Here is a 24,643-nt window from a genome sequence, read left to right as displayed (position 1 = left end):
ACGAACTCCCACGAATAGCCGAACGATTGCGTCGCGACTATTTAAGGAGCATTCGGTGAGCCGCGCTCATTCTTAGGCGAGACAACGTACAGAACGGTTGTACGTGACCGAGAACAATATTTGCAATAATTAAAAACGATCGTTCGTGAGAGTAGTGCTTGTTGTTGATATACGAGCGAGCATCTCATTTAGTGGCTTTTGGTGTAGAGAGACACGAGTGTGAACGAGGCAGAAATCATGGCTGACAGTGGTATCAAACGCAATATTCCTATCAAGCTCGGTGACTTCAGCGTGATCGACACCGAATTTTCCAACATACGGGAACGCTTCGACGCCGAGATGAGAAAGATGGAGGACGAGATGTCACGGTTCCGTAGCGAGTTGATGAATCGCGAAAGCAATAACTTCTTTAAGAGCACCACCAGGTATGTTGTTACCGAGACGCACCTAACCTTTTAACGCGCGTACACCCGGCACGATTTCTCTTTTGCTCGTTCATTCCGATGAATTTCCGAGCTAAGATTCTTTTCAACCTTCTTACAATAATAAATGTTACGCGACACATGAAATACGAATATTTACGAACGTGACTTTCGATACAAGTGGGAAAATATTTGAAGTACGGATAGACGAAGATAAGATGACTATGGGATTGAAAATTAGCCCCAAAAAAGCTATCGTCAAAGAAGATCGTATTAATGTTATTTTAGGTAAAAATACGACTATCGACGACTATTGAAAGCCGTTAAATTGGATTTAAAATGTACTGGAGTTTTAAAAAGAGATATATTTAAAATTTACTTGGATTTGAATTTACGTCTCGTTTCACGCCGGTTACAGGACCGGTATTTATTTTTCATGGCGTTCTAGAAAGTCTTGTTTACATAGTCATCGTATCGAATACAAACGTGCCTTTCCACCTTTCAGAAGAGCGATCGATATTACGATACATCATGAACGAAATTCATCGTAGAATAACGGTAAAAGAGAGGAGAGAATCGATGCCTGACGTTATTGAAATTAATTCGAGTGCCTTAACGCTGCAGAAACAAGAAGCGTTAAAATGTCTTTATCCTCGTTTTGGATCTCTTCCGTGTTCGCGATAGATAACGAGTTAAATCGATCGATGCTGCACTTTCGTTATAAAATGTTATTCTCGTTAAAAGACATACTCGACAGAATGATTGTCAGTTTGAACGCATTCGATTCGAGTCGTACGATCGAACGGTCGCAAAGTTGTTTTTCAAGTCGGCCGATAGAATCGATCAGTTTTATCGTGGATCGGGTTACGGTAACAACACGATACGATTTCGAATTTAGCCGACCGTGAAAACTCATCCGCGTGAGATATAAATTACCAACTCTGATTATATTTATTCGCTACTTTGTTGGAATTGGTTCGTGAAAATGGAACGAAGGCGAAAGTGGATTGGTCGATGGTTCTCAGTGTCGAACTCGTAAACCATAAACATTCAGGCCACATTGCAGGAGGTGCAACAGTGTGCCAATAGCCGCCATTTAATTTTTTTCTATGGATCGATGTTTGCTCGGTTGCGCAACAATGTGTTGATTTTTAGCGCGAATTAGCATAACGCTGTGTTCGCGTTACCTCGTCTATCTGCGCATCTACCTGCTTTTGTTATACAGACTGGTACAAAAGTAACGTAATCCTAAGTTTTGACGCTCGAAGAAAGATGGCTAGAAAGGATAGATATTATCCTTTGTAAAGTTCTATTGTATATAGTTCTATATATTCTATGTATAAGTTTCAAAGTTTCGATCGCGTTGCTTTCTGGCCATTTGGAAAAGAAATTCACGGAAGGTTTTCGTACACGAATTTCTCGTTAAGCGACGAGAAAGCGCGCTGCTTTGACAGTTGTGTGATTCGTACACGTATATCGATTAGCGCGTGATAACGAAACGAAAACGTAGTGTTGATCGCGGTAAGTGTAAATTAAGGTCGCGTCTCTGCCACTTTTTTTCATCGGTACACACGTACATATGTATATTCGTTTCACGTATTTCAGTAACGTATCCGCTATTTATAGAGGCTTCGTCAGTGCGTTCGCTATGAAGAACGCGCGAGGAGAACCCCCTCGATGTGCCTTTCTTGCTAGGGTATAAACGAAAAACAAACGGTCTCGTTGGACGAAAATTTACACCTGGCCTTGGTGTACAGGCTGTCCTGAAACACGCGGAGAGTCGGGTCTCCCGACACTTTGAACGCTTCATTACGGATGTTTCTCGTTGTTTCTGGTCTACGGCGCATTTGAAATTCTAATCTCGGTGGAGAGCAACGCTGATTATTCCGAGCGATTGCCTGTTACGATGCTCGGCAAGCGAATATAGGAGAGCTGTTGCTGGAAATTACGATATTTAAATTTAAGGAAAAATTCAAAGAAATACGATAAAATTTGTCCTTACAAGTGTACGGTAGTAGCGTAATTCGCGATTCAACGCGTTTCACGTACAGTTTTCGGTAATCCTTTATCGAATATTCGAACGAACGTTTCGGGCATCTCGTTGGGAAATTTTGGATATTTTGGTCTATCGGAGAACTAGTCGAATCTTCGGAACATTTACATTGGAATTCACGCAGAATAAATTGCGAATTCGCTGTGGATCGTGCGGCGAATGCGTGCCATGCGCCACAGTTTTTGCATGCCAACACCGCGAAAGCTGACAGTCGTGTTATTTTAATAGAAGGCCTGTTCGATCTTGGATATGCTTGCCCGCTACGCGCTCAACTTACTAATTATAGAAGCATCGTTCTAAATTTATTACTCGACTATTCGAAAATCAACATCTTCCAACATATACGATTCGCGGTAGGAAATCGAATTATTCGCCGAATCTGTTACAACGACTCGACGTTCCTTCCTCTCAAAATATAAAGTAGTCGGAATTCTACGTCGAAACATGGGAAAAATGTAACGATAATAGATAGATGTGTAAGGTGGTAAAAAAAAAAGCGTGCGAATTATAGCGCACGAAGCTGTTCATCGTCGATCACAAGTTTTTGGAGGATTCTCGTTAGCCAGCTTGGGCAATGCGTTCTTGCTCCCTGTTCGGGGGAAGCCCGATCGACGGAAAATAACCTCGACCAAAATTCTACGGATTCCTCCTTGGCAAATGGGAATTTGGGCCGTTTACAATTTACCGTGAATTTCGTCATTTCTCAGACTTTATCGACCATTTCGCGCGTTTGCACGAAAACACTTTTCTGTCGGAGCCGATGTACATTTGGTTGAATTACTTGTTTTCACTAACGTTTTACATCCATTTGTTCCTCTCTGGTTCTTTTTTAACTTTTTCGTTTTTTTTCTTTTTAGTTTTTTTTTTAGGGGCAGCTTCACAAATGCCTTTGAACAAAGAGGCGTGGAATTTTATGCGCTCGTAAAACGAGGAATGGATTGAATAACCTTTCGCTCGCCGTCAAAATGGCATGCCAATGATTTAATTCGAAAAGTGCTTTCGATCGCGTGAGCGTAAAATTAGATTCGATCGGAAGATGAATATACTTACGTACGGTGGTATGTACGTGGCTCGATCGCCTTTGATGCTTCGGACGAGGTGCTTACATGAAATCGAGCAAGCCGAATAGTTGCGTGTTTCGTAGCGAATTTATTTATCGCGTGTAAATCGTCGTTTTCTACACTGTTCTGCGTCGTATACCAGCCCCTACTCGGATCACAAACGTATACGTACGAACGTGGTAAATGGAAATTACACGATATCCAATAACAGTCGATAATATCTGGAAATTGCGTGCAACGATCATTAACCGATAGCGATTCTACAACGGGCGTTATAATTAAATCGAACGATGTGACGAGTTTTCGTGCGTCGATTATAATGGAGGATTATGTAAACGCAGGTTGTGTGTCGGTCGTTAGTCGAAACGATACGTTGCGTAATAGGTGGCTGTTTAACGAGACTCGTCGCACTGACAAAGAACACGCTCTTTCCTGCAATCTCGTTACATATATATATATAATTTATCGCATCTGATCGTATCACGAAGAAACGTTGTTCTCATTGCTGAGAGATACTTTGCATTTTCGTTTCCTACATTTTGAAATAACCGATAGTCCGCGTTTGACAACAATCGCTGCCGTGTTACGCTCGGCCGAGATATTTGAAATTTCTTCGTGACAGATATTTGCGGAATCTTAACGCAACAACGATGTGCTTGGAAAACGCTTATAACGCACGTTGACGAAGATTCTGTACTTTGTAACTAAAAGGAGTAACGTATCCTCGCGATAATCCAAAGGCCATAGCAACACGATCCAATCTCGTGCTCTCTTCGTTCAAAGTTAAACTTACGTTTAAAGAGAATCGTTGTTCTTTGGACTTTTAATTTTAAAACAAGCCAGAGAAAGAGAACAACAGAAGAAAAAAATAGAAACGCGTTCTGTTCGTAAGCGCGTGGTTTAACGAATCGTTGGAGCGAGTCGGTGTTGACCGACCAGCAACGGCTGATCGTTAGAGAGGATATAAGCGTGCGTTGCGTCAACGCGCATCCTTGACAGTGACACGGTGCATCGGTGTTCCCCACTCGCGATCGTGCACTAAATTGTAATAGCAGCGTGCGGAAAAGGTGAGGAGCTTACGCTGATCGTACAACGTTTTGCGCAGTAATTTTCTAGTTCCGTGGCAGGCGACATAGCAAATCGTTTCTCTCTACCTTTTCGATTCGATTTGCTGATTCACGAATTCACGCGGATCACCATGATCGTCGACCGGAATGCATATCCGCCGGATCACAAAACGGTGATCAAACTTCGGTAGGTGACCACGCATAAACGCAGCTTCGCATTTTCACGCCTATCCTTTGGCTTCTCTCCAGGACTCGTTCGTAAGCGCTCGCCTACTTGTATGCTTTCGTTTCGAACCTATCGGTTTTCGGCACAGCGTACCCGAATCGTCGAGGCTTTCAAGTTCGGCCCGTGTTCGTTGCATTTCTCATCGGAGGGTCTGTCGTAGCTGCTACGGCAAGGTTGCGATTTACTTTTCCAAATTCGGTTTGCAAACGCAATACCTATTAACTACTATGACCAATCATCGATCGTTTCAAGAGTCGTCTTTTCACGCGCTTTTAAATTCTCGAACGGAAATTCCTTTCGCGTTGTACGAAGCTACCGACGCGTACAACGTTGCCGAATTTCCACGACCAGCGATCTACGAAAGCATCGGAAATCCATCAGAAGCTTTTAAAATAACGCGGAGAAGGTTGCCCATCGAGGTCTGCGTTGCTCGAACGTTATAAATCATCGAAGCAACGTGTCGAGAACACGTGGAAGGCGAGCAAGCCGCGCGTTCCTAAAATAGTGGTCGACAACCGCTCGAACGATCCTGTTTCCTAGAAAATTAGAAAATTAGAAAATTTTCAAAACGTTCGCGTACCGTTAAAACGTAGATCAAATATTTGAAGAAGTGCTATAAAGATTCATCTTGAAAGATTCGTCTCGAAGAAGGTTACCCTATCCTTTTTTTTGACTTAATCAGGTTGACGAGTGGGCAGGTGCACGGAATCGATGACGGATGATCGCGTCGCGGTCGGTCGATCCGTGGGAGGTGAATATGGACCATTACGAGTTACGAGGTCCGACGAGTCACGTGGCCAGTTGATGACGTAATCGGCGCTCAGGGACGGCCTAGCCACAAATAGACAAGTATCGTTCGAAATAAATGTTGCCGCGAGCTTTCGAAAATGTTTTCTAATACGCGCGAGGGATGAATCAGTGGAGAGAACCGAGAGTCGATCGCTTATATCGCTTGCGAATTATAAAACCATCTATAACGGATCGTTCTGCTTTTTCACGTCTATCGAGACTCGAGGATCAAGGTACAGAAACGTGGAGCATAGGAAAAAGTATCGAGTAATTAGAGAACATGACGAAGCAATACGACGCTATCGATGGACGAGTTGCGAATTAAGAGCACAGGTACGCGGTAGGCGATTCAAGTTTACCGCGTCGTTGTAGAATCGGTTTCGTTACTGATCGACGTACGGAAGAAAGTGGACCTCGAACGTAATTAATAGACGTAATTTCGTGCGTTTAGCAGTTTGGATATGCAGTTTGGTACTCGTCGAACGAATGTGCAAGCGAGAAAAGAACCAGGCACAAGCTTGTAACGTAAAATCGTGCAAACGTGATCTGATCGTTGGGAGGAAAAGGAGTGGCGATGCTTCCGACTTTTCGAAAACTAAAGTTCTCCTTAAATTTCCTTAAATAACTGGAAGATTTCTTGAAAGCTCAGAGTACGTAATAACCGCGCCGAGCCACTTGCGAATCGTTCGAACAAATTCCCAGATCCTCTTTGATCCGAAGTAATTACTCGTGCAACTTGTCGGAAATTTGAGTGGCGAGTTATTTATAGCAACGAACGTTGCATGAAATTAATTCGACCTAACGATTCGTGGAAACGTACACGGCGTTCGATGGATCGAACGCGTAGGATCCAAGATGTTGCACGCGTATAATCATCGCGGTAGAATTAATCGGCCGCGTAACGCATTTTCTATATGCGTACTCCCTGGTGCAGCATGCCTAATCGATGTTCGAAACTTTGCTGCTTACCTACGATCAGCGGATCAGATTTACGTTCGCGAGTTCCTCTTCGGAGAATTCCTTTGCCGCGATGCTTGGCTAATATGAACGCGTAACTCGTTAGGAAGACAAGGAGGAAGTTGTTTGGCGATGCTGCGGAGGCAAGCGATGGTATTCTGGCTGCGTAATTTTCCTTGGAATTTTTCGTTTCCATCGAATAAACAGATCGTCGATAGTCGGATAGTACATACGTATTGTATGTATTCGCGTGGAATTTATCGATGGATATCTTGAACGCTTAATACGATAAGCAGCGAAATAGCCATCGATTTTTTTGTTTCAAATCAGTTCTGCCTATTCGCTTTACTCGTTCTGTGGGAAATTTGTATGCAACGTGTATAGATTCGGAACGATCTGTCGTTTCGTATTGCTTGCGATCCAATTAACCGGTCGACTCGTCGACACAGTGCGCATGGTTTCGTAATGCGAAAACGTAACGAAAAAAAGCAGTCGTTCTGTCTCGTCACAGTGGATAGTTACACGATCGACGTTACGTGTATTTTTATGTTACAGTATTTCTAACGCTAGCAGGAATAATTTAAAAGAAAAGAATGAATAGATTCCACTTGATAGGAAAAATGACTTACAGTTGGTTCGACTTTGTCGGTGTTTGGTTCTCCAATTTACTCGCGACCCGATCGATCGAGGCGAGGAGAAGGGAGATCGATTAACTTATTGGCAATCTCGGGCGCGCTAGTCATCGATTTTTTTCAACCAGTCTTTCTAGGCCAAGTACAAATCCATTTACATTCCATACTGAGAAATTTATAATCAACTCGTTGAATCCTTGCCAGGGATAAATCGAATGTCCTTCGTCTTATCTTTGTTGTTTGCGCGATAAAATTATAGTTGAGCCGTTGAGCTCGATACATTAGAGACGTACGCGATCAACGGATCTTCTCCTATTCGACGAAACGAGGAATCGAGCGAAAAAATGTTTGAAAATGCAATCGAAAATGGAACACGATAACTAGATGGAAAGTCGCGCTCGCGCTCGATCTCGAATTGGTGACGTATCGCGTGGCCTTTAGAGACAAACGATTCCGTGTTGGAGAGATCCTGCTCGGTTCACCTCTCGTGACTTGCCACAACGAGATAGGACCTTTCTCCCGCCGCCTTCTCGATACTTCATCTCGTAGAACGCGGGTCTGAAAGACATTTTGACAGACATCGCGATCTTTTCCATACGGACCTGCTTTTGTTTCGCGTGAAACAGGTTTGCTAAAGGGAAACAGCTCCCTTTATTCCTCCTTACTTTGCTGACTGGCCGCCACCGCCACCGCCACTGCCACCATTCAATGAACCACCCATTAAATCTACTCCTCTTTACCTTTTTTGATCCCCTTTACCATCGTCGAATGGGCTCTTTTTCGCTACCGAGTTTAAGCCGCTTCTCCGTTTACATATATCTTAGCAAGCAAGATATTTTAGGATCGATTTACGCTTTGGCATTGAAAGGTCGAATCAAAGTTGGTTCAGACGTGGCACTTAAATTTCGAAAAATCCCGAAACATCCAAGTTCGCGATCCATCGAATATTTTTACGAATTCTACGAACATGGATCGTCGAGGGAACGCTCGTACAACGCGGTACGTATCGTGAAATGTAGAATGGTGCAGTTTCTACTGTTTCGCGAGTTACTTTTTTCTCTCGTATCGAGAACGAAACACTGTGCACGAGCACGTTATGTCGCGTGACAGGATACAGCGACATTTTCTTCCTAAAATCGTTACTTTATCGCAGACAATTTTCTTCTAAGAATAGAGGAGATTGGTCGTCGAACGTGTTCCGTATACGTGTTTGTTCGGTTGTTGTTTTCAAGCAAGTTGGTTTCTTAAGATAAAAATCTGAAAAAAACAAAACGTTATTTCCTAATACACCTTAATGGCACTTGTAATTCTTTATCAGCTAGATTTTCGAGACCGATATTGATTTCACGATCGTTACGAATCGTTTTCCATGGTCGCGGTTTGATAAAAAATAATAAATTATCCGACAACAGCGACGCTAAAGAAGCATCTCTCTTACTTGCGTACGTTGCGTTAAAACGAGTTCAAAGTTTCGCTTTACACGTTCTTTCTCACCCGTCGATTCTATTCGACGAGACACGTTCGACCAAAGAAGAATCGAAGAAACAGCGAGTAGCGAAAGCTCGATGAGACGGCGAGACGACACGTACCGCTAAGAGGATTATTATTAAACTTTCTAAAACAGATATCCGTTTCACGTGCAAGGGTAGAGTGCAGCGGAGGGCTAATTTTGAGGGCAATACGACGAGACGTTACGGTCGTAGCGCGACTATTTTAGAAAGGTCCGTGGGGTCGGCGACCTCCTCGAACAAACGTACAGGACCCGTAACTTCCGGCTATCGGTTTTACGAGACTCGCATCGTAACCGTCGATATGCCATAAATAACGACGAAGCCGGATAAGTTAATTGGTGATGGCTCGCGGATTAGTTTAACGTCGATTGACCGAAGCGATTAGTGCGGCATCGATCGGTAACGAAGTTGGTTCGGAAATGGGACAAAACAGCGGATGAAAAAGAGCTTGTATCTTCTTAATAGCAGCGTTAATTATGCGATTATTCGAGTACCGAGAAGTCGAGTCGAACAAAGTAGCGATATATTCGAACGCGTTAAAAATATTCGTGCGACGCTTTGTCTCGACTCTCTTTTCTCAAGTACTCAGCCGCTTTTAACGATCGGACGTTCGAGTTTCTAGCAATACTTTTAGCTATACAAGTTGGTAAACGTTTCCTTTTTCTCTTACGAATGTACAGCGCGTTGTACGCAGTGCAAATTCCGTGGTCGAGATCTTTCTCCCAGGATGTAAACCGTGATCGGTTGCTGCTGGCTCGCCAAAGTAATTTTTAATGGCTGATTGGCATGATGCGGATACTTGGTTTTAGCCTACCTAATTACCGAATTGCCGAGTGATGTAACAGCGTGTAACCCGCAGTGACACGAAGCGTTAATGAACAGATTGCGTCAGCAGTTCCCAAAGAAGCGGTCTTCCTTGCTTGCCTACAATTCCATGATCGAGTAGAATGCCCGTAATTCTCGCTCGAACAAGCGATGAATTTTATCGTTTCAAGGTTCCGTACAAATTTGGGAACTGCTGGGTAACGTTTGCAACGTTGAGAAATGTGTTTTACATCGCTTTGCAACTTGAAGCACAGACGTTCTAAATAAGAGTGCCACCTATTTGGAGACACGCTGTAAACGGTTTTTCAAATAACCAACGGAGATGTAACTTGCAGCGCTATTCTTACGCCTCTTTCGTATGTAAATACGGAACAATTTTATCCTGGGAATGGACCTTCTTTGAAACTCCTCTTGTACATACTGTTTTCTGGCGACAAACCGAACCGACTACTCTACTCTATTCTACTCTACTCTACCCTACTCTACTCTGTTCTACGAACGTCCAGTTGTTTCCCTCGTTCTTCCGTTAAAGCTTGAAGCTCTAATTAAAAATACAACTTGAAAAGAAATGGCCAACTGTGCCTGCCGTCGACGGCTTATCTCTGACTTATTTTAGCAACGTTAATGATAATTATAATCGACTGGTGGAAGAACGAAGTTGCGATCGACGATTCGTTTGACGCCAGGAAACAGCGGAAATTTGTTTAAAGAGAAAAAAGACGAAAAATTGGCGGCGAGGAGAAACGCGGCTGTACGAAACTAACCACCGAAGTTAACAAAATATTAATGTCCCCTGTTCCCCCTTGCTCGACTTCTGTCTCGCCTTCTGATTGGCTCTCTGCATTGGCACGTTGGTGACTAACTCGAAGTCGGCATCACACGAGCACCAGTGAACACCGAACCTCGACGACCTCGAAGACCGAAGGTTGGGACAAGGTCGACCCTGCAGCACCGCCAAAGCGGTCCGCATTCGACAGCTTCAAAAGGTGACGCTACTGTAAACACAGAGAAAAAAACCAACGATTTCTCTCTCTCTCTCTTTTTTTTATTTTTCCTTTTCTTTTTTAACGTACGAATAGTTGCCTAGTCCCTGTTCTCCTTAGTAGAGGTTCGCCATTTTGTTTTTCATCTTTACGTAAGAAACGCGAATTGGCGGCTTGCTGTTCGGTGTAATTACACTCTTTCGTGGTATAATTCGTAGCGTTCGTTTTTTCGTACTGGCTGCCAGTAAAACAGGGAAAATGCGGTTAAATTTGAACGTATCGAATTAATATTGCCATGGCGGACGAGTATCCTTAAATTAATACGTTTCTCTCACGAGCTTAACGATACTCGAGTCGCGTGAGTGTCGAATATCGAAAGTTGCCAGTTAGTTGGCCGATTGTGCCAATAACGAACCTGTTGCTAACTTTGCTATCGACCGGCTAGGGTTCAGCCTATCGATCGATGCAAACTTTTCGCCGTCGATATTAATTCTAAATACTGTGCCGCTGAAACTGACTCGCTGAAATTGGCGTCGTCATCGAAACAGCTGCCTCGCGCGCTTGTCTCAAATTTTATTTCTATGTACGTACCATACTCCCCTATACCTACTGTGTCTTTCTACCGCTGTCTCACCGCTAACCATAAGCCACCACCGGCAAGAAAACGCTGTACAAGGTAACGGGCACGAGACTGTTCACGTAGTTGCATTGGCAAACAATTAACCGCTTGGTGAACGAACTAACTCGAGTGCCGTAGCGTACGTATTATGTTGTGTAACGTTACCGTAACGATTGCTTTTGGTGCGGTTTGTCGGGTGTTTCGTGAAAGCAACGCCATCGTGACCGGCGAGCGTGTGCCACGCTATAGCGATCGAGTTTCTCGATCTGTCGCATCCTTAGTCAGAGTAGATGCGCACGATTTTAGTCGTGAGTCGTGAGTTAGTTTCAGTGTTGTGTTTGCTATTGTTTCCTCCCTGTTGCATCGTCACTATCATCGTAGGTAAGGCTGTGTTTCTCTCGAACTGTACACCACCCAGGTCACCCGTAGGCGAACGAGTCTTCGTCGAGACGCGTTCCTTTGTCATTTGTATTGTTTTCGGTCGCAATCGCATCGTCGTCGACAACGCATATTCTTTTTATGTCTTCATTTCTTCATTTTTTTTCCTCTTATTTTTTTTTTGTTTCACCTTTCTTCGTCGTCCAAACGTTCACGATTGTACCGTGATAAAAATTACAGAGACAAAGAACGTAACCGATAATGGATGATTCGTCGTGTTGTACCTTTCAGCACCACGACGCAGAGCACTCAAAACAGCAGTTCTCTGAGCCCCCAGCATGATTCGGCCTGGCTCGATGGCCTGAACAGCCCGCTTATCCAGGACGAAGGTGACAGCAAAATGCTGAAGCTCCGATTCGATGTCTCCCAGTACACGCCGGAGGAAATCGTTGTGAAGACCGTGGACAACAAGCTGCTGGTGAGTACCGTTCGCGTTCTTCTTCTCTGCGTCGATAGGGTGTCTCGTTGCGTTGTCTCCTATTCGTTTCGTCGTGGAAAACGCGGAACGATCCGGAGGTTTCTTATCGGGTCTTTCGCGTAAATTTATTTTCCCTCGAGGTTTATTTAAAAGTTTATTTAAAAAGACGCGTAGATACCGACAAACTCGTACGATATTTCCAAGATATGATGTACGGTTAAAAGTTTATTCGAAGAGAGAGTATTTTACGTTCGCCTATCTAATATAAACTCAAAATTACTTGTTACGTCTGCGACTCGTCGTGGTACGCGCATATTTTCCTCTCTAACGCCGCTTGTTGCACAACTTGGCAACCGCCGAATCTGGCCCGTTGTTTTACGCAATCGGCGCCGTACGGCTATTAGATACGTACGTAGAATACCGTGACTTCTGGACGAGTTGCATCGAAAATCGATCGAACAACACCACGTTTCTAAGGCTTTTCTTAATAGATTATAGAGGATAATCTCTGGTCGAAATCAGAAGCTTCGTATATTCCCCTCCAACAAACGACCGTAAAGACGAGACTTTTATTCGTTAAAGTTTATTTCGAACTCGACGAGAGAGGAAATGACGACGGCGACGACGCGACGCGAAATATCTCGCGCGCGTCTGGCCAAGAACGGCGAACAGGAAGTGGCGGAGAATTTTACGCCGGTTTACTGGCACTCGCTTCTCTTTATGAACGATGTGGAACGTTGTAATTGCTCTTGTTACGTCACTTCCCGGCAGGAAGTCGGCTCCACCGGTGTTAACTCCCCGTAAGGGCAATTCTCGTTACTTAAAACAGCCGCGCGTCTTCGTAATTAAGTCCGGCATGGCTCGCGTAGCGGGTAGCGTGAACCTCTTGGTTCATCTAGTTGCTATTTGTTCCCTTCCACTGGAATACGCGTAATAAGCGTGATAAAAGAGCGTATACGCTCTTGAAAAATTGATTAAAACGCGTGTAAGAGAATTTACTTTTTGGAAGGAGGGCGGCAAGGGAGCAGCCTCTTTGTATTTTTTAAATCGATCGGGAACAACGTAGGCCGAGATACGCTTTATCTCGTTTGTTTATTGTTTCCGTCTTCTTTAACCTTCCTTCCTAACCAACCGAACGTTTCGTGACACGATGTATACGTTTCTTACCCTGTCCAAATATTTACCTGTTCTCGCCGCTTCCATGTTCCACGGTTCTTCTACCGTTCACCCTTGCATACAGAAGAAGACGAAAGTGTACACACTCGTGTCTAAGCGATCAATTTCGAAGAAACCGCGGAACAAGAAATATCGACTATCTCGAATAAACAAGTTTCGCAAAGTACGCGAACGATCTTCCGAATCGCGAACGGCAGAAAATTCGAATCGCGATTAACATTCCGTTCGCGGATGTAGATTAACGTTTACAAGTCGATCTACGATGAGAAAATTAAGAAGCGATATGTAATTAGAAATTGACGAAAGCGTACGGATACTAACGAACAATAGGGTGCGTCTGGTCGATCGATAAAACGTGACAAGAGGGAGAAAAATTTACGCAGGAGGTTTGAGCAGCAGTTGAGAATTTTCTCCGAAGCTCGTGCGCGCGTTCAAGTTTCTTCTCTCTGGCTGGCGTTCCCGTCGACCCGAACGGAAATAACTCGCACCAAAAATAAGTTTACGGTGCTCGTCACGCCGCGACGGCTTGGAATAACGTTGGACCATTATGAGCGTTCTATAGCGATCATTTTCTAACGATATGTCACTCCCGCTTTAACCTCGACTTCGGCTTTTCGAAAAATTCCAATTTCTTTCTATCGAGACTCGATTATCATAGTATAGGAATCACGCTTCTCTAAAATCCAATAAACGTTGGAATTTTTTACTTTGACGAAAGTGGAAAACGGCACGAAAGATTAGCGCAACGCGAAGGTTTTCGAGGAACGCGGTGGAAAAATCGAATCCTACCGTTATGCAAACTCGGAAGGTAGGGTCGTTGCACCGTGATAGTCTGCCGGCGTGCAATGGAAGAAAGATCAAAGTAACGGAGGATCGCGTATAGCGTGTAGTATATACACCCACGAACAGGGACGGCTTTATTCCGATTTCCTCGCTAAACAGCTGGTCTGGCTCTGATAAACGTCGACCCTCTGTTTTTTTCACTCCTCGGATCTCGAAGCGAGACAATCACGGAGACGGCTGGTTATTAAGGCGCCAACGCGATTAACTTCTCTTTCCGTTTCCCTTTCTTTCTCTCTCTCTCTCTCTCTCTCCCTCCCTCTTTCCCTCCCTCTCCTCGTCAACATTTTCTCCAGCACGAGTTTTAATTAGGTTCTCTGGAAGCTTCGAAAGCTCGAGCATTTCGTTGACAATACCTTTAATCGCACTTTTCCGAAGCTTTCGAGTTCAAAGATATTCCCGCATCGAGAACGCCAAAAGGATGCAACGATCGCGTTGCATAACGAAACAGGCTGCGAGTTGCTCGCGATCTTAGCTCATTACGCGTCTCCGGAACGTGCAGATGCTTTTTTCGGTAAAGAGCAACGAGTGTGAATCGGCGCCATCTTCCTTAACCGGTTCCGCTCGAAGGGGGCATTTTAAAGAACGGCTGTCGTCTGGAAACAGGTTGACCGCGGTTTTATCGTGGTCAAGGTCTACCGTGAATTCAGGTCGACTCTGCTCGCGTATCACTGTCCTTAAAGGGCTGCTCCAAGGACGCGTTCCGAAGGATGAGCACCAGACCGAGCGAAGAATGCGATCTCTGCTTATTGTGTAGCGCGATCACGTCATGCTTGCTCGATAAAGTACGGCTCGAATAAATAGGAGCAGGGACCGGTTTATTCAGCGGTTTTGTTCGAACGAGGAACGCGGTGGAGCGGCCACTTGGATGAAACGATTGCGAAACGCGTGGCGTGGCATCGCGTCGTTCGTTTGCCCGTTTCTGGCAACTGGATCGTCTCTCTGCCGACAAGAATAGATCCGATCGATCTTCCATGACCACCGATGTTGTTCGCCTTCGATCTACGATCTAATAGACTCGACGCGGTTGTTTCAGTGGCTGCGAACGCTGCTATGGGTCCTTGTATCGAGCAAATCGTTTTCGCTTTGCCATCCTAATTTATCGAACGTTGCTTTCCACGGGGAAAGTCGTATACTAACGGGGATTACCGATTAAGGGTTAGTGGTATCGGTGAATTCGAACTTGACTATTTTTATCGGCCTTTTCCATTAAGCTGATAGAACGAAAGCGCGAGACGAAAGAAAATTATTTCCAAATGCCTTATTTCCAAAGATATTAGTTGCAGCTTTTTTTTTTTTTTAGAGTATAACATCGTTGTAATAGAGTTCTTTCGTGTAATACGTTTTATCTTAGCGAACGAGAAGCTCGTTACGAAAGATGACACGGGAATGGTAATAAGAGTAACTGTAACGATGCTAGAGCACGAAACAATTATTAATTACAGACGATTTTACACTTGCGTACAATTTCGAGAAAATATACGATCAAAGAAAAGTTTATATCGAAGCATGACGAAACGATTCAACGAAAATCGCACAAGATGTGCGATTATTTTTCACGATGTCAACTTTTATGGTGGACGCGCGTTGGTCGAAAATTTGGGTCGCTAACGAAGTTGTTAAGAAAACACGACCTTTAGGTTTTTTCGGTCAAGGAGAGTGTGCCATTAGACAGCCCGGAAAGGAGTCTTGCGTTACGCCGACGCTTTAATTGACTTTCGAAAGCTCGATGGTCGGCTCGAGAACGTCTGCCGTTTTACGCGTTGCTGCTGTTCACGGGAAGAAGCAGAAGCGGGAGCAATGTCAAAATTTTGGTGGCTATATTTAGCTTCTGAGTCACAGCGACTTACTTGCGTCTCTGCACGTTCGAAATTTTAGTTTCTTCGACGAACTACCAAACGCCAACGTCGTGAAAATTTGCAAAAAGCGTAAACGCGCGTCAGAATCTTCGAAGGTACTGGAAATTTATTATTTATCGTATTTATCGTAGGTTTTTTGCAATTTTCTATAAATTTTCTACAAAGTACCACGGTCTAATTATAGCGAATAAGAGGAGTCTGTCGTCGTTTCCTTCTCGATCAACTATATATTACTATCGCGGTACAGGATTTCCTTTAGGAGAGATCTTGGATAACTTTCATCGAGATAACGTGGAAGAAATCGTTACGAGATAGTCGAGTAATTAACGCGACATTCGTGCATTCACAGTCTCTGGTTTCTCTACTCCGCGTTGTGATATATATATATATATAGTTGTGGAAAATGTTCGCTTCCGGAACATGCAAAGATTGGAGAGATTCGATCGAGAATTCGCATCCGAGTCGAGCCGTTAAAGCGAGTTGGTCGCCGCTTGCGTAATCCTCGCGGATCCGGTAAGACGATCCTCGCGTTGGAAAGCTTAGATCCGTGGCAGAGTCGAGTTACCAGTTACCAGCCACATCCATCGGTGTCTCCCTTCGCCTTGCCATTTCTCCCAGGTTACCCTCTGTCTAGGATTACCTGCGGCTCCACTGCTCGCTCGCTTTTCGTCTTTTACGGCCAGCAGCCCGATCGATATCGCCACCAACTCCAGCAACATCGAACAGAGCAACGCCAGACACGCCGGAACACGTTTTTCGCTCTTCCCCGGCTCCTCTGCTTGATGCATCGATTCGCTGGGTCGCTGGTCCGCGTCTTTCGAACGCTCCCAAGTATCTTTGAAAATCTTTGCGTAATACGTATAATCGAAGGGTTCGCAGAGGGACAGAAAGTTGAAACGCGTTGCTACGTACGCACTGCTAAAAGTTTTTCTCTCGTATCGTTTTTCCTTCGAGTCTCTCGATCGTTCGTAGTCGAATAATTATCATCGAATCATTCGATTCATTTTTCTATATCTTTACCCGTTTCAAACGTTCAATTGTTCGTCCGTCCAAGCTATTTAATTTCCTAGAAGGCGTATATCGCTCCCTTCGAAGTCAAACTCCAACTCGAACAAACGAGCGGATTAAACGGCCGACGCTGTCTTCTTTGTTCCACGAACGAGGAAGTCGAGGTGAAAGCGTCGCTCGAATAACGCGTTGGTTGTGCACCTTGTAATCGTATTAAATTAACGAAAGACGGAGTAACTCGAGTCGCTGTCCAGTTGTAACGTTGTAACGTTAAGGACGCCGAGTGACTGTTACCGTTAAAACTATCGATCTTACGATGCGCGGTGCGCGCGACGTTGCAACACGGTCGTTGTTAACAGCGAAACTACGCCTCTGTTACGGGATCTTTACGATCGTAGTTCGAGTTACAGCTAACTATCTATATATACGTTTTGTTGCAGGCGATTCGATGAAAATTCGTCGATTTCTTCGCTACAACGCCGCTATAATTTCTAAAGGGCTTTTCTTCTTTTCATAAATTTCTTTCGACCGAAGAAGGCTCGATAGGCAAAGTGCTACGACTTATCTCCGATTACGGAATTATCGCGATAGCCGGTTTTCGCGCGAGCGGTTAATCGGCGTGGAGGTTGAGACCACCGGTACTTTCACGCTCGCTCCGTCTGGCGAACGTTCGAGTTTCCAAGCCGATCTTCCGGCTCTAGAGCGACGGTCGTGTTATTATCGCCGCGATATGCTCCATTTGCACGTATATCCTGTCCCTCGCGCGTGTCCTCGACGGATCTTTGCCTCCTTCCGACCGCGTAATCCACTCTTTTTCTTTTCTTTTCTTTCCTCCGTCTTTTCCCTCGTGTTTGTACCTTATAGAGGAAGACGAAGGAAGAAAAGACCGTGCGACCTCGAAATCGTAGCAGGCTGGTTCCCTGCCGGTGACCCGCGACTCTTCGCTTTGTTGCGCCAGTTGTTCGAAACAGCTTTTGCTTTTGTAGCATCGTGGTCGACGCGGTTTTACCGCGTAAAGCAAACAAGAGCAACGAGAAATTCAGCGTATACGATTTTAGAAAGTGGCAACGGTGTGACAAAGGTGGATATTTTATAATCCATCTCGATTATTTCTCTCCAATGGAATGAGAAATATGTATCCGATTCGAACGATTCATAGAGCGATACGGATCGATCGATATTCGCTCGTCTAGCAGCGATCTTCGATCGATGAAACACGATCTCTCTCGAAGGAGTTGCGTAACGACGCGTATCGACGAGGCGTTCGATTTGCTAGACCTTCCTCGACTTCTCGCAAGGTTAAGGCCGGGTTATTTGGTTCGTTGGCAGGAGGAGAACGCGCGGACGGATCGAATTGGTCCAAGAACGAGAGCACCGCGTCACACGGAGCCTCGACATCGCCTCGACATCCTCTCGACATAGCCTCGAGTCGAGTCGAAACGCAGCTCGTTAACTCGGTGCGCGTAACGCAATTAGCGTGACCAACCTCGCCCACCCTCTCGAGCGAGCGTTCCTGCTCGCGGGTGCGGTCAGACGTATCCTGCACTTGCATTTTTCCACGCCGAACCCATAGAGGTACTTGAAGCGTATCCCTTTGTGCGCGTACGCGCGTGCAACGTCTCTGCCCGTTAAAATACAACTTAGACGTTTAGATCTGTACGTAAACGTGTACGTTGTCGCTTGGCCTTTCAAACCGCTTGGATACTATAAGGAAATTTTACGTTAAAAGAGTAGAAGATCGTTCGATCGAGTACCCGTAGGAGTGTCGCGGCTCGATTCTTCCCGGTAAAGTAAAAAAGACGTTCAGAACGAACGTTGCGACGCATCGTGTAAAATGTCGACTATCGCCGTTGCGATTGACGGCAGAGTCACGTTTAGGTATTCGAAAAATAAGATAAGGGACCAAGTTCGACGTTACGTAAATGTTCGAGCATCGAATTGTCAGGCACGGAAATAAAAATATACGATGTAAGTCGGAGAGAGAATCGTAATCGCGTACTTTGTTTACCGCGATACGAGTGCCCGAGGTCGTTGCAACTAAAGTAATCTACTTACGGGTTAAAGAGAACGACCCGACGGTGTTCGCGATGCGGCGCGACCTTCCAAGCGAGTAACGCTCTTTCGGGAAACTCTTTTCTTACTTTTCGACGTTTCCTTATTTTTACCTAACGTCGCGTACAGAGGCGTTGTTCGCTTTTCGCGTTTCCATCTCGATCGGTACTGCGAAACGACGCGCGATCTAAGAACGCGCAATAAAATATAATTATTCTTAATCAGCGTTGGTTGCTTTTCTACTATTATCTGGTATCGATTAACGCACGATCAAACCCGTCTTACGGCGAATAACGTTATTTCGAATTCTATTATTATTATTATTATTATTACTCGCATTACGTAAAAATGAAAGGAAAGCGCAACGTGGTTGCGCAAACTTGCCTTGTTACAAAAATCGATGATGTAGGAGAGAGGAAGGATGCTGGAGGAGGTAATTGCTTGATACAGGAGATAAATCGTGCGAGTGTGTAACAGTACCTAAATGCGTCGATGACGCGGTCTGTATCGGTTCTCTATCGTGACGTAACGCGCTAATAAGATTCATTTATACGAAAACCCGTAAGAAATGGCCTGTCGTGGCACAATATTTACATGACCGCTGCTCGAACACGGTTATTCGACGCTACGCGACTGCCTGATGCAACGTCTATTTTTAATGCGTCTGTCAGACGTATTAGCTACCGGCTAGCTGCTGTCCGATTTTACAAATCGACGAGAATGGATATAGGTAAACGCGTTGATTTCTGGTAATACGATCCTCTTAATAATTCGAACTTTTCGTCCAGCCGAATAATTGAACGATGTAATCGATCGAATAATTTTCTCCCTCGTTTTATCGTTTGTGCCTGGGCGATTAGTATTTTCTTTGAAATTTATAGAAAAGATTTACTCGTTTCTTATATTCCGGGCCAAAACTGTTCGTCCCCTTCACGTTCTACCGATAATTTCAGAAAATTTAGTTGTCCTTACGTTCAAAGTCATCGATATTTAAAAAACTTTCGTAGTATAACGTTATTGTCGTACGTTGGACGAATGTTAATCGAGACCTCCGACACTGTCGGAGCGCGAGTTTTTCCTAAGAAACACGCTCCATATCTTGCTCGCTTTCTCTCTCTCTCTCTCTCTCTCTTTCTCTCCTTCGCCTCAAGTTCCATCGAGATACAGACTTATTTCCGCTCGCGTTTCGCCCGAACGGTAAATCGCACCGTGTATAGCTGTATCGGAGCGGAGTCGTTCGACGGTATCGGAAAATCGTTTCGCGACGCGGAAGGAATAAGGACGAAAGCGGTCACGCGATCCTGCCGAGTTGCGGAAACTCGTAGATTTCTCGATGAAAGAAACTAGATACGTAAATCGTAAATACCTCGTTGTTGCTGGCACTGACGCTAGATTCTCTCGATCGTACGTTCTCGAGTTGGAATACCTAAAATTAGTCCGCGTGTTTCGTACACGCATCATCGAGCGATACACCACGTATCTTCGTACGCTAAAGAGGCAACGAGCGTCGCATGTCGAGAAAAATCATTCCGAAACTACGCGGGTATCGGATATCGTTGGACGATCGTTGGCTCGATCGCCAAAGCGATGGTGAAACGTTGGCAATGACGGTGAAACCGCGCTGCGAACGCAGATACGTACGTATTTGGCAAAAGTACCTTCGAGTTATCGTTACAGGTGGCACGGCGTGCTTCTCGGATCGTCGGTGGCGAGGAAGCTCGAAAGGCGCTCCGATCGTTGACCAAAGAAAAGAATTAGAAAGATATCGGCGAGAAATCGTGACCGAGTTATATCGCATTTCGTTGATCGATCGTTGATTCTACGTGGTTATTCGCTAAGCACGTATCCGCTGACCTAGAAACATCCATCGTTACGAACGAATTTTTATTTGCTCGCGTGAACCTTTTGTCCGTGGATGATCGATCGCTACGTCCGTGACGGAACAAATCTTTGGCGTCCCCGTGTCGCGAATCGCGTTGCATATCGAACGACATTTGCGTTGCTCGTATCTGACGGTAGTAGCCAATAGATAAAGCGGAGCTGGTTAGTCCGCGATAAAAAGCTGCGATTGATCTTTGTTCTTGGCACCATGTTTTTCGCGCTTTGCTCTCAAAACTGATCGACCAGATACCGCAAAGCATCGAACACCGTTCTAAGAAATGAACCATCGAGAAAAGTCGACGCAATTTTCTAAATATCGATTTGGAGACGCGTGCGGATACGGAGGTGGAATTCGTGGCGCCCTTCAGCCGCCATTCCCATCCGCTTATTATTTTACCCTCGATTCCTTCCTTTTTCCACCCTTTGCACGCCACCTTCGTTTTATCACGAGTTTCGACCGGTGGTAGTCGCCGGCCAATGAGAGTCGCGAAACGTCCATGTATTCCGACTTTATCGTCGTCCCCTTCCATAACCTACTTTCTCCGGGCGTCCATATTACGAGACACGCAACCTCTGTCTTTTTTACCCTCGATAGCTCGAAGAGGGAAGCTCGCCCTTTCCGCTTCCGAGCATGCCACGCGAAGACTCTGAATTATTCAACGAGCAATCGTTTGCCTACGAGCTTCGAAAATAACGTTTGTGGATTCGATATTTTCGCGTTGTACAGCTGAGAATCTAAAGTCGAAAATTTGTGCTGTCGCGTAGGTGTCTAGTAAGTCGTACGTACGCGTGTACGATAAGATACGATCAACTTTGAAAAGCGAGCACGTTGCTCTGCTATATGGTAGACAATATGCTAAATTATATGGTAGATAAATATCGAAAGTTAGTTAGTTAGTCGGTATCAACGTTACTCGCTTCTAACCCTTTACATTCTGAACGGATAACAGCGTTCGAATAAAATACGTTGCCAAAACTACCCTCGTGCGTTCTGCGTTATCGTATCCGTTGACCAACGAGCGGGGCAACGTCGGTCGTTTTTAGCATGCAGCTCGCGTGATCGCAGAAATGGGTCTGTCCTAGCTGATTTATTAATACGAACGCGCTTAATCGAACCGGCGACCTGAATTCTTGGCCTTCTCTTGGCTTATGCGCGCTAGAAAATTGATGGATTTCCCGGGAAAATGAATGTCGGTGGATTCGCTCGTGCTAAAATATTTTTCGTCCGTAAGGGAAGAGAAGAAAAGAAACTACGAGTTAAGATAGCAAGAATATAAAGAGCGCGCGTATTCAAGAAAATTGTTACTCTTTAAATCGCCTAACTGTCATTTTCATGTGTCCAGGTCCACGCGAAACACGAGGAGAAGACAGAGAGCAAATCGGTGTACAGGGAGTACAACCGTGAATTCCTACTGCCTAAGGGAACCAACCCCGAGAGCATCAAGTCTTCGTTGAGCAAGGACGGCGTGCTCACCGTCGAGGCTCCGCTTCCGGCGATCGGCACGGGCGAGAAGCTTATCCCGATCGCGCACCAGTAGACGCCCGATCGACCGGACGAATACACGACAAAACGGTTCTTAAAACTCCCTTCGAAATTCCACGATTCGTGTGTCCGTCAGATCGCTCCCTTCCTGCCCTTTCCATCGATTCCCGTAAGTCCATTTCTCTCTTCTGTTCTTCCCTTTTACCCCCTATTCTTTTGCTTTTTCTCCGTTTTTTTTTCCTCTCTCCATTCTTTCGCTGTGAACTTTCGGTTTCCTTCTTTTGCTGTTTACTCGAACCGTTTACTCCACTCTTCCCTCTTAAATCGAATAAATTCTATGCTTTTTTCAGTTTTTCCCCCTCCCCTTTTATTTTTCTTCGTTCGCTCATCGAAAAACGATCGAGATTCTACGTTCGGTGTTGAAATTTCGAGACAAAACGTACGATAAATTACGAGTATGAAAGGAGAACTAACGGGAAAGCAAGGTTCGCAGCGAAACACTCATACGAAGCGCAATTTTGAAACGTAGTTTTTCGCTCGAGTCTCGAATATGGTACGAGAAAGCGTATTTTTTTTCGAGGAAACAAAACGAAAACGTTCGTTCCAGTTAACTGTTTTACATCGAACAATGAAAAGTATCGAAAATTTTGCCCCCTCTTCGCGAATTTCTTGAAACGTTACTATCCGATTTGACCAAGACCGAATGTAACTTGAAAGAGCTACGTAGAAAACGAGATAATCGAACGTCGATGAGACACGAATCCTTTATTCGGAGGCTGTGGAATGTAACGAGCACATTCGACGTCCATCAAACGAACCGCCTAATTTTGTATAAAAAAAAAAAAATTACTGTATAGGTGTTTGATATGCAGTGTCTTTTTTGATCAGCTTTTTGTCGCTTTGATATACACACACGTGTGTTTATAGGATTGCTATCGATCGATGGTAACTCCAACCAGCTGGGAATCGATCGGTAAAATCAGCATCGAAGATCGTAGTTCGTTATGATCAACGAAAAGAAGAATACATATATTATATATAAATATATATATTTATATATATATATATATTTAACGATTGTAATGTTAAGATATAAGCGGCGCGTATGCGTCGTGTAACGTGTAGGAAATCAAAGATATTTGATAAGTTGTTATTCTTCCTTTTGGTACCTACCAACTTTCTCGACGCTTTGATATGACACTTTCTTTTACGAAGTACGTAACACTTTTTCTCGGAAACACGCATTGCCTTTGATCGAAGAAAGATAGAACAGAAGTATCGTGACTCTTGATAGATCGTGTTTCGCGAGAGGCACGAATTAGGGAAAAGAAAGATTTTTGAAATTTCGAAAACTGTACATCGCAAGGTTTATCGAAAGAAAAGTTTCGATCATTTGTAAAACGATAACATACGTATGTGTTAGTTTTTAGGTGTACTACGTTAAAAGACTATAACACGAGGATGCTTAAACTATGTTAAGCATTGTAATGATTATTATTATTATTATTATTATTATAATATTATTATAATATTATTATTATTATTATTATTTATGAATATTTTACTACTATCGAGATACGTATGATGTTTAAAAGGTAATGCGAACTATGTGGAAGTTTAAATAAAAATAAACTTTAAAAGAGAGTAATTAATTTCTCCAAGTTCCTTGCTTCATCCGCGATAAATATAGATGATATAGAATTGTAAAAATTCGTTAATCACAAATTGACAAAAAATTTACCAACAAATTATCACAGTTCATTGATTTTGAATTCTTTATTAATAAAATATTTAATCTTCTTATGTACATATATAGGTAGTCTGTGTTAAACCATTATAAAATTGTTACGCCGAACACGTTACAGCTTTCAAAATAACATCGGCTTAAAAGTTTAAACAACAAATAACGACTAATAAATCGTATCGAATCGAAGATTCCTCGGAAATAGTCGCGTCGATTCGAGCGTATCGTCGTTTGTATCATACGCGCGTATGATACGGCCGATTTAAATAACACATTTACGTATGCATAATAGCTAATATCGTTTAAAATGATTCATTGTTCGTAGAAACAACGATTCCTAAAATGAATCTTTCTTATTTCTAAATTGCTAATTACTTACACTTATTACGCAAGATATAAATAGAGTTTGAGAATCGCTACGTTAATCGTATCCGTTATATAAACCAAATTCTCCGATATAATAAATTATAAATAAATACGCATCATCGATTTATCCGATCTTCCTATTTCGCATTCCGAGTTTGTATAAAAAATATATGACGATAACACGCAATATACAATTTAAAAATAATTATTTACACAGCGGAATCTTGCAAATT

At 43.9% G+C, this 24,643-nt stretch overlaps 1 protein-coding gene across 3 annotated transcripts; it reads left to right on the top strand.

Moving 5' to 3' along the window:
- Window positions 1–72: 72 nt before the first annotated feature.
- LOC139991365 (alpha-crystallin B chain) lies at window positions 73–23,944 on the top strand. 3 transcript variants are annotated; one of them, XM_072011357.1, is made up of 4 exons: window positions 73–425; window positions 10,413–10,529; window positions 11,815–12,001; window positions 22,161–23,944. In XM_072011357.1, the coding sequence occupies exons 1-4, from the start codon at window positions 238–240 to the stop codon at window positions 22,353–22,355; spliced, it is 687 nt and encodes a 228-aa protein (XP_071867458.1). In that variant the 5' UTR covers window positions 73–237; the 3' UTR covers window positions 22,356–23,944. The 3 variants fall into 3 exon arrangements, with proteins under 3 accessions (XP_071867458.1, XP_071867467.1, XP_071867475.1); XM_072011374.1 differs by lacking the exon at window positions 73–425 and adding an exon at window positions 4,662–4,790; XM_072011366.1 differs by lacking the exon at window positions 10,413–10,529 and having other exon boundaries at window positions 78–425.
- The last annotated feature ends 699 nt before the right edge of the window (window positions 23,945–24,643 follow it).

This window comes from Bombus fervidus, chromosome 1 (assembly GCF_041682495.2).
Source record: "Bombus fervidus isolate BK054 chromosome 1, iyBomFerv1, whole genome shotgun sequence".
In the NCBI taxonomy this organism is placed as follows: domain Eukaryota; kingdom Metazoa; phylum Arthropoda; class Insecta; order Hymenoptera; family Apidae; genus Bombus; species Bombus fervidus.
Note: the sequence above shows the minus strand (reverse complement) of the source record. Positions and strands in the feature narration are given on the sequence as shown.

Excerpts from the sequence above, each read along its gene's own strand:
- LOC139991365 (XM_072011357.1), top strand. The coding sequence starts at position 238 with ATGGCTGACAGTGGTATCAAACGCAATATTCCTATCAAGCTCGGTGAC. Across the intron at positions 426-10,412 it reads TTCTTTAAGAGCACCACCAG|TCGGCATCACACGAGCACCA; the intron begins GTATGTTGTTAC and ends ACTAACTCGAAG. Across the intron at positions 10,530-11,814 it reads GCATTCGACAGCTTCAAAAG|CACCACGACGCAGAGCACTC; the intron begins GTGACGCTACTG and ends TGTACCTTTCAG.